At 35.8% G+C, this 8,541-nt stretch overlaps 1 protein-coding gene across 4 annotated transcripts; it reads right to left on the bottom strand.

Annotated features, from left to right (window-relative positions):
* Window positions 1-4,883: 4,883 nt before the first annotated feature.
* Window positions 4,884-6,853, bottom strand: LOC123885137. 4 transcript variants are annotated; one of them, XM_045934396.1, is made up of 3 exons: window positions 6,684-6,853; window positions 5,834-6,542; window positions 4,884-5,653 (listed from the first exon to the last, which is right to left on the bottom strand). In XM_045934396.1, exons 1-3 carry the CDS (start codon window positions 6,829-6,831, stop codon window positions 4,912-4,914), a joined length of 1,599 nt encoding a protein of 532 aa, XP_045790352.1. In that variant the 5' UTR covers window positions 6,832-6,853; the 3' UTR covers window positions 4,884-4,911. The 4 variants fall into 4 exon arrangements, with proteins under 4 accessions (XP_045790352.1, XP_045790350.1, XP_045790351.1 ...); XM_045934394.1 differs by having other exon boundaries at window positions 4,884-6,098; window positions 6,183-6,542; XM_045934395.1 differs by having other exon boundaries at window positions 4,884-6,277; window positions 6,383-6,542.
* Between the last annotated feature and the right edge of the window lie 1,688 nt (window positions 6,854-8,541).

Here is an 8,541-nt window from a genome sequence, read left to right as displayed (position 1 = left end):
CAGCTTCTAAATCACTCAGATCATCATTGTCATTTTCAACAATACCAGGATTCTTTCCCTCTTCACTTGGTGGTACAACATAATAAACCCAAGATTTTCCAACCTTTTTGGCAAAGGTCTTCAGCTTTGAATATGTTCTACCATATTCATAGCCAAGTCCTTCTCCTCTATGTCTCAAAACATTATAAATTCTATTAGCAGCTTTGCTCTTCCCAAGGTTGAGATGCACAAACTGTTGAAGAGCTATTTCCTGCTCATCAATAGGTTTGTGACAAACAGCACAACCCTTTTCAAAGTCATTTACTCTATTCAGAGTTTCTTGATATAGACCTTGAAAATGTTCTGCTTGTTCAGTCAGAGTGTTAAGCTTTTCTTGTAAAACTTTTTGTTTACTTAACACTCTGAGATGTTTCTCAATGACCTTGTTAAGTGCAGTTATAAGTTGAGATTTAGAGCAGTCAGGAAATACCTCATCAGTTACTTCTGAATCTGATTCTGATTCATCTTCTGAGTCTGCATCTGAGTCAGTTGAAGCCATCAGGGCTAGATTTGCCTCTTCTTCTTCCTCAACTTCTTCCTCAGATGATAGCTCTTCAAAAGTAGCCATCAGACTCTTTTTCAATTTGCTCTTGAATTGTTGCTTCTTTGAGCTGTATCTTTTGCTTTTGTCTTTAGCAGACATTTCTGGACAATCAGCAATAAAGTGTCCTGGCTTCTTACAGTTGAAGCAGTTCTTCTGATCATCCTTTTTGCTGACAAAATTTATGGAGTTGTTACCTCTGAAATTTCTTTTGTTAAATCTGTTCCATTGCTGAAACTTGGTGAATAAAGCAAACTCATCTTCACCCATTTCCTCCTCTTGACCATCTGCAGAAGATTCCTCTTCAATGTCAAGAAGCTGAGTCTTAAGAGCTTTAGAAGGAGTCCTAGTTGACTGTAAAGCCACAGACTTGGACTTCTTCTTAGCTTCTGAATCAGCATTCAGAACCATCTCATGGCTTCTGAGATTGCTTATCAGAGCCTCAAGACTCAGAGTCTTGAGATTTTGAGCTTCCTCTATTGCAGTGACCTTAGGTCTCCAAGCAATAGGAAGACTTCTCAGAATCTTCTGAACATGGTCATAGGTGGAATAACTTCTCTTAAGAGCTTTAAGACCAGATACCAGGATTTGAAACCTTGTAAACATAGTCTCAATGTTTTCATCTTGTTGCATAGTGAATAGTTCATATTGCCTTATCAAGAGACTAGCCTTAGCCTCTTGAACCTTTTCATTATCATCATAGGTAGCACACATAGAGTCAAAGATAGATTTAGCAGTAGACTTGTTCTCTATTCTGACATAATCCTCATGTCTAATAGCACCAACAACAATGTCCTTTACTCTATGATGCTTAGTGTAGGTTTTTAAGTTAGCTGGTGTGAGTAACTTTCTATGCTCAATGGACAATCTTCCATGTTCATTTAAGTTTTCAAAAGTTACTCCCAGCTCAACCAAATCCCACAACTCATGATCAATAGCAGTAATATTGCTATACAGTCTTTCCTTCCACCACTCAAATAAAGATGCATCACCATTGAATATAGGGGCTTTTCTATTGCCACTATGTTCATGTGATTCATTACTTAAATAGTCAAGACCAAAAGCATTTCTAGGACCACCACCAGCACCACTGGCCTCACCGGCTTCACCGGTAGTTCTAGTACTACTATCGTCTCCTCCAGACATAGTGTTCTCACAAGATCTTTACTGTCTCACTGTTAAGTGAAAGTAACAGACCAGAGCTCTAGATACCAATTGAAGGTGTGAAAACACAAGAAGGGGGGGTTGAATTGTGTTTTAGCTAAGTTAAAACTTTTTCAAGTTCTTAACTCAACTAAGTTAGCAGCGGATAAATAACACAAATAATAACAAGATAGAGAGAGAAAGTACACAGGCAATTTATACTGGTTCCTCTCACAAAACGAGAGTAGTCCAGTCCCCTTGCACTTCCAAGGGATTTCACTATAATCACACAAGATTACACCTGCTCAAGCACACAAGCAAGAGACTTCACAACAATGTTCAAGCACACAAGCTTAAGACTTCACACTTAAGCACACAAGCTTAAGTTACCTCAAGTAATAGTAAAGTATATGAAAGTATACAGATGCTCTTAGAAGAACCTAAAGAGAGCAAATACAAAGAGTACAGAGTATTTGACTAAAGTGCAAAAACACTTGATAAGAGGTTCAGAGCTTGTATACACAGAATTCAGAGTTTGTTCAGCGCACGTTCAATCCTTAATAATTGTTGTTATTAATGCAACTGATCCTTCTAGTATATATACCACCAGAAAAGAGTCGTTGCAAAAAGAACCGTTGGAGTTGATAATCTTTTGTCTTCAAGCAGTCTGTCTTGATGCAGTTTGTTTGTATCTAAACTGAGTAAGAGTTTCAGATACTTTGACTACTGCAGAGTAGACTTTCCTTATTCAGCTAACAAGTCTGAAGACCCACGTTCTCAAGTGAGGACAGACAAAACGAGAGTAGCTGAACTGATCAGGCTTGAAAGGTCCTTTTCTTCATTGGTAGAAGAGTTGACTTGCAAAGGGAATCTTCACAGCTTTCAAAAAGATCTTCAGAGGTTGATGAAGCTTTAGTCACTCAAGAAGTTCTGAAGACTTCATCATCTGAAGGTTGTAACTTCTGAAGTCCAACATCTTCTGAGCGCTTGTGAACTTCTGAATTCACATCCTCTGAGCTTCACTCAGAGCTTATCTGATGCTTATATCTGCGCACTTAAAATAAATTTTTAGTCCTTCCAATTGTTTATTAATACTTTGTTATCATCAAAACCTTTATAGATTTAGGGTCTAACATTTTTAAATCAATTTTGTTCCAACATCCAACTCCTATGATAATTGGCAGGCAATTCACAGCTGAAGGGGAGAAACTAAAAGATCCATCTATGTTTAGACAGGCCATAGGGGCCTTGCAGTATTTGACAAACACCAGACCCGACATTGCTTTTTATGTTAACAAACTTAGTCAATTCATGAGCTCTCCCACTCTAGATCATTGGCAAGGGATAAAGAGAATATTGATGTATCTCCAAGGTACCATTCACCACTGCCTTCACATTAAACCCTCCACTGATCTAGACTTAGCAGGATTTTTAGATGCAGATTGGGCCACTAGTGTGGATGATCGAAAATCTATGGCAGGTCATTGTGTATTTCTTGGTGAGACACTTGTTTCTTGGTCCTCAAGGAAGCAGAAAGTAGTCTCAAGGTCCAGTACAGAGTCAGAATATAGGGCCTTGGCTGACTTAGTTGCAGAAATAACATGGACTCGATCACTCCTTGATGAATTGAAACTCCCTCTACTGAGGAAACCAACACTATGGTGTGATAATTTGAGTGCCAATGCATTAGCTTCAAATCCAGTCATGCATGCTCGGTCAAAGCATATTGAAGTTGATGTACACTACATCAGAGATCAAGTACTGCAAGATAAAGTCATTGTTGCATATGTTCCATCAGCTAATCAAATTGTTGATTGCCTAACCAAAGCCTTGACTCATACACGGTTCAATCAACTTAGAGACAAACTTGGGGTGACCTCTTCACCCATCAGTTTGAGAGGGGGAGTTAGAGAATGAAATCCCTTAACATGTGCTAGACTATGATTAAGGAATTATTGTAATTAATAGTATTAGACAACTGTCATGATGACTAGCATCAGTCATTGATTTATAGAATCATTGTCATGAATACTAGCATGATTATAGGATCAGAATTACTAGTCCTTGTTGTATAAGTACTGAACGTATTCAGCCTTGCAATAAAACACAATATACATATCAATTATATTTTCTATCTGAAACATCTTTTAATCTTTAGGAAAAATAAAAGGAACATTTTTTTTATCAAATAATTTAGTGACTAAAATTTCACCTTTAAAAAAAATAAGTACAGAATATTATCCGGAGTTCAAATTCCTACCCTACATATATAATGTAATATAGCTATCAACTAAGGTAAGCTCAGATACTGAAGAATTTAATATTTATCTCGTTCTTTTTCAAATATTGTTTTGATGTATTCTACTAATATAAGTTAATATTAAGTTGGTTTAGTATATATAGAGCTTCTCATGTACTCATTCACGATCTTTTATCAAACCATTAAAAAAATTAAGATTTCTCCTATGTATCATGCTATCGAGTTTATTTCTCTCAAATGAAATGGATCTTCATTTCTTTCATCTTTTGGCATGTACCAAATTGTCTCTTTTCTGTATTTCTCGTAACGATTCATTGACAGTCAATTCAAATTCACGCTTAATACTTTTTGTATCGCAAGTATTAATGTGTACATAAAGATTTTTTTATCCAAATACTACATCAAGTTACTTTGACTCATTTTTGTTTACATTTTGGGACGGAGGGGTTGAGATCCAAACATATTTAATAACTATATATGCATAATTCATGCATCCATGCAATCAAAGGTTTCTTTTTTTATTTACACTGGACTGTGGATCGACCCAAACCTATAACATACTCAGGCCCGGTTTTGGGTCAGGGCAACCAGGCCCCCAGCTCAGGGCCTCAACATTTTTGGGGCCTCAATTTTTTTTTCCAAGCCCAGCATTAGATTTTAGGACAAATATTTGTTATGGAGAAAATTAAACAAGAAATGTGATTTGGTGCAGTGGTTGGTGTTTCGTTCCAAATTCATTATAGGCTGTTGAGGTATGTGTTCGATTCCAGCCAGTGACAAATTGTTTCCTTTTTTTCATTTTAAGAGATCAGAGAAAATGTGGAATTGAACCAATAATTTTAAATATTGTTTCAATAAATGACCATTTATGTTTAAAAAATAAATAAATGACCATTTAAATTTTTTTTTTTTTTTGAAGCAAACACAATCAACTCATTTCATTAATAATAAAAGGTTCAATACAACGAGGAACATAGTGAAAGAACATGCGACTAGACCATGAAATGGCCGCCCTAGCTAAAGTGTGAGCCGCCATGTTCGCTTGTCGCTTAGTGAACTTGATCTCAAAGTTCGAATTACATTGTAACAATAGCTTAATAGATAAAATAATAGAACTCAACTCTGCAATACCATGATGATTGGCTTGTATTGCATCAACCACAACTTTGGAGTCGCTTTCGAACACAATGTTGGACCAACCTCTTGAAGTGGCCTGACGCATAGCCTCCAAGATAGCCATGGCTTCACCTTCAACTATAGCAAGTTTATGCATACTCATATTTGTACCTGCTGCAACAAACACACCTTGTGAATTGCGGATACACCAACCCCATCCCGTTTGACCGGAGGCTTGTGAAAAACTTGCATCGACATTACACTTCCACCACCCATCGCGAGGACGCTGCCAACGCAAAGGATCTGCAGCAATGATAGGAGGAGAGCTTGCTGCACCTGTGTCAGATATGCGGGACTGTGTTAAAACAGCGGCAGTCGCGCTATGTTGCTGCTGTATCACATGAACAGCACGCCATTCTCCAATTAAATGAGCAGCAGTTGTCGCAACACCCTTCGCCGTGTCTTTGACGCCGTTCCACACCCAATTGTTTCGGTTATGCCATATGCTCCAAGCAATTGTAGCAACAATGCCTGCAATATCATCTGTCTCGTTTCTGCAAATATCAAAAAAGACAGCTTTCACATTATCATATTGACGTATTCTAGGATCGATAACCCCACCCAATCCAGCTTCATTCCACACTTGTCTACTCTCACTACATCCAAAAAACACGTGCCAATCATCCTCCGTATTATTTACGCACAATGCACATTCACTTGGACATGGCACATACCTTTCCCGTAACCGGAGTCGAGTTGGCAGACAATCACGACACACTCTCCAAAGTAAGTGTTTTGTCTTTGGGGGTGCCCTGCTTCGCCAAAGAGCTCCCCAATCGCCTTCCAAAGTGTAATTATTATTCACCGACTTATTCTTGATGTAGTGTCTGTATCCGGATTTTACTGTGTAGACTCCATGGTTCTCATATTGCCACACTACCTGATCCTCTTTCACTTCCTCAAATAAAGGTGTTTTAATTATATTTTCTGCCACCGCTTCTGAAAAAAGAGAGCGAATTTTATGAATATCCCACCTTTTCACATTCGGTAATAATAAGTTATTAACATATAATTCGTACATACTCTGAGTTTGAGGAGATTGCATCCATAAAGTGTCCTCCCCACGTAACCACGGTTCAGACATAATTTTAATCTTACTCCCATCTCCTATCTTCCACCTACATCCATTCACAAGAACATCACGAGACTTCCAAATACTTCTCCAAACAAAGCTAGGATTATCACCAATTTTTGCATCAAATAAAGAGGAGCGAGGAAAGTACCTAGCTTTGTAAATTCTAGCCACCAATGTATGCGGCTTCGCCACAAAGTTCCAAGCCTGTTTTGCAACCATTGACATATTGAAAGCTTGAAAATTACGGAAACCCAAACCTCCTTCAGATTTTGGCCTAGCCAATCTATCCCAGGCGAGCCATCGGATCCCTTTATTATTAGTACCACCACCCCACCAAAAGGAGTTAAGCATTCTCTCAATATCAATAATAATAGAATCCGGAAGTAAGTACACACTCATGATATAAGATGGGATAGACTGTAAAACTGATTTTATCATAACATCCTTACCCGCTTTTGATAGTGCTCTCCCCCGCCATGAGTTGATTTTCTTCCAAATTCTATCTTTAATATAACCAAATGTAGCTTTTTTACTCCTCCCCACCATCGATGGTAGCCCAAGGTATGTGCCCGTGCCCATAACATGCTTCACTCCCATAATACCGGAAAGGTCCTCCTGTGCCGCTTTACTCAAATTTTTGCTTCACTCCCAAGGTATGACCATTTAAATTTTAAACAACTATTGAATTGTGTATACGTCAAAAAAAAAAATTCCTTGTGTCATTTTAATAATATACTTATCAATTCATACAATACATCACATAAACTGTTTTTTTTTACGGACAAACTATTTTAAAAATTGTTTTTTTTACTACAAATACAATCACTCTATTTTTTTTAAAAAAAAAAACTATATTTTTATAAGGGGTCCATTTTTATCATTTGTTCGGGACCTCTAGATACTCGGAGACGGCCCTGAACATACTACCCAAATCTTTCATCACTAGACCAAATCTGGTGACTTTGTAATCAAAGGCTTTGATGATCGTTAGATTCAGATCAGACTAAATGTATCAATTGCAAACAAAATCCTGATTATAGCTTTATAGTGGTTTCAAAAGTAAGGTCATTTTAGTAGGGTCATTTTAAGCATGTTCATTCAAGTAGGGCCATTTTAGATTCTCTGCTTTGTTTTTTCTTTTTTTAATTTTGTGACCAAAAGTTTCTTATATTTAATTAATAGTTATATTATCTTGAATTGTTTATGGCAAAAAAATTGGGATCTTTGTTAGATGCTTAGTGTACCAATATCAAAAGGAAAAACCTTATCATATATTGATCTTATTTTTGTCTTTTCTATGTGCGGACAAATTACAATGTCGGTATATATATAAAAAAAAAAAAGGTAAATATTTTAAGTTAGTTCACAAATTATATTCGAGTTTAGTGCACAAAAAAGTTAAATATTTTAAGTTGGTTCACAAATTAAATCTTAATAGTAATTTTAATTCTCTATAATATTAATTTCTATTTTAATTGTTTTACAAAAAATAAATATTTTTAGTTTCTCAAAATTGTCCTTATAAATCGTAAACGGACTACGTGTGATAAATTTGAAGAATTAAACTTAAAAGTTTATGATTTTGATTATAGGGATTAAAAATATATTTAATCCTAAAAAAAAAGTTGTTATTTAATATATGAAAAACACTAAAATGTGCCTAAATTTAAACACAGGTTAAGAAGACAAAGTTTTTTTTAAAAAGACTTGTATATTTAATTTTTTAAATATTAAATTTTTTATGTTATTAAATATAAAATTTATATACTTAGATGCTACTATAATGCAAATATAGTTCGGTACGTAAAGACATTATAATATAGAAGTTGGTGTTTGTATTTGAGATTAATACCCCTACTGTGAGTTGAGGAGTACAATAGTGTGTTTGAAAGGGTGTACAATATTTATCGGGAAATTCAAAAAATTATAAAATAAAAAATGATAAAAAATTGTATAGTAAAATAAGGATAAAATGAGAATATTTTAAAATACGTAAGGGTAAAGGGTTAAATGTAAGGGTAGAAAAAAAAAATTCCAAGTTTTTGTTTTATGATAAACGGGTTGAAGTTGTAACTGTGATCTATTTGATAATGCTTAGGCCCGGCGAATGTGATCAATAATAATGGACTTTGACACTAATTATGATCTGTGTATAAACAAAATAATGGGTGGTACTAGCGTTGTGATGTTATAAATAAATTGGTCAAGTCCCCTTTACTGTCACTCTAATAACCTTGTTCGAGGTTTGTCCAATTGAAAACCTCAAATCTAGAGCGTCTGATCAGACAAAGGAAGACCTGATCTAAT

The sequence above is a fragment of the Trifolium pratense genome, linkage group LG5, assembly GCF_020283565.1.
Source record: "Trifolium pratense cultivar HEN17-A07 linkage group LG5, ARS_RC_1.1, whole genome shotgun sequence".
Taxonomy (NCBI): domain Eukaryota; kingdom Viridiplantae; phylum Streptophyta; class Magnoliopsida; order Fabales; family Fabaceae; genus Trifolium; species Trifolium pratense.
Note: the sequence above shows the minus strand (reverse complement) of the source record. Positions and strands in the feature narration are given on the sequence as shown.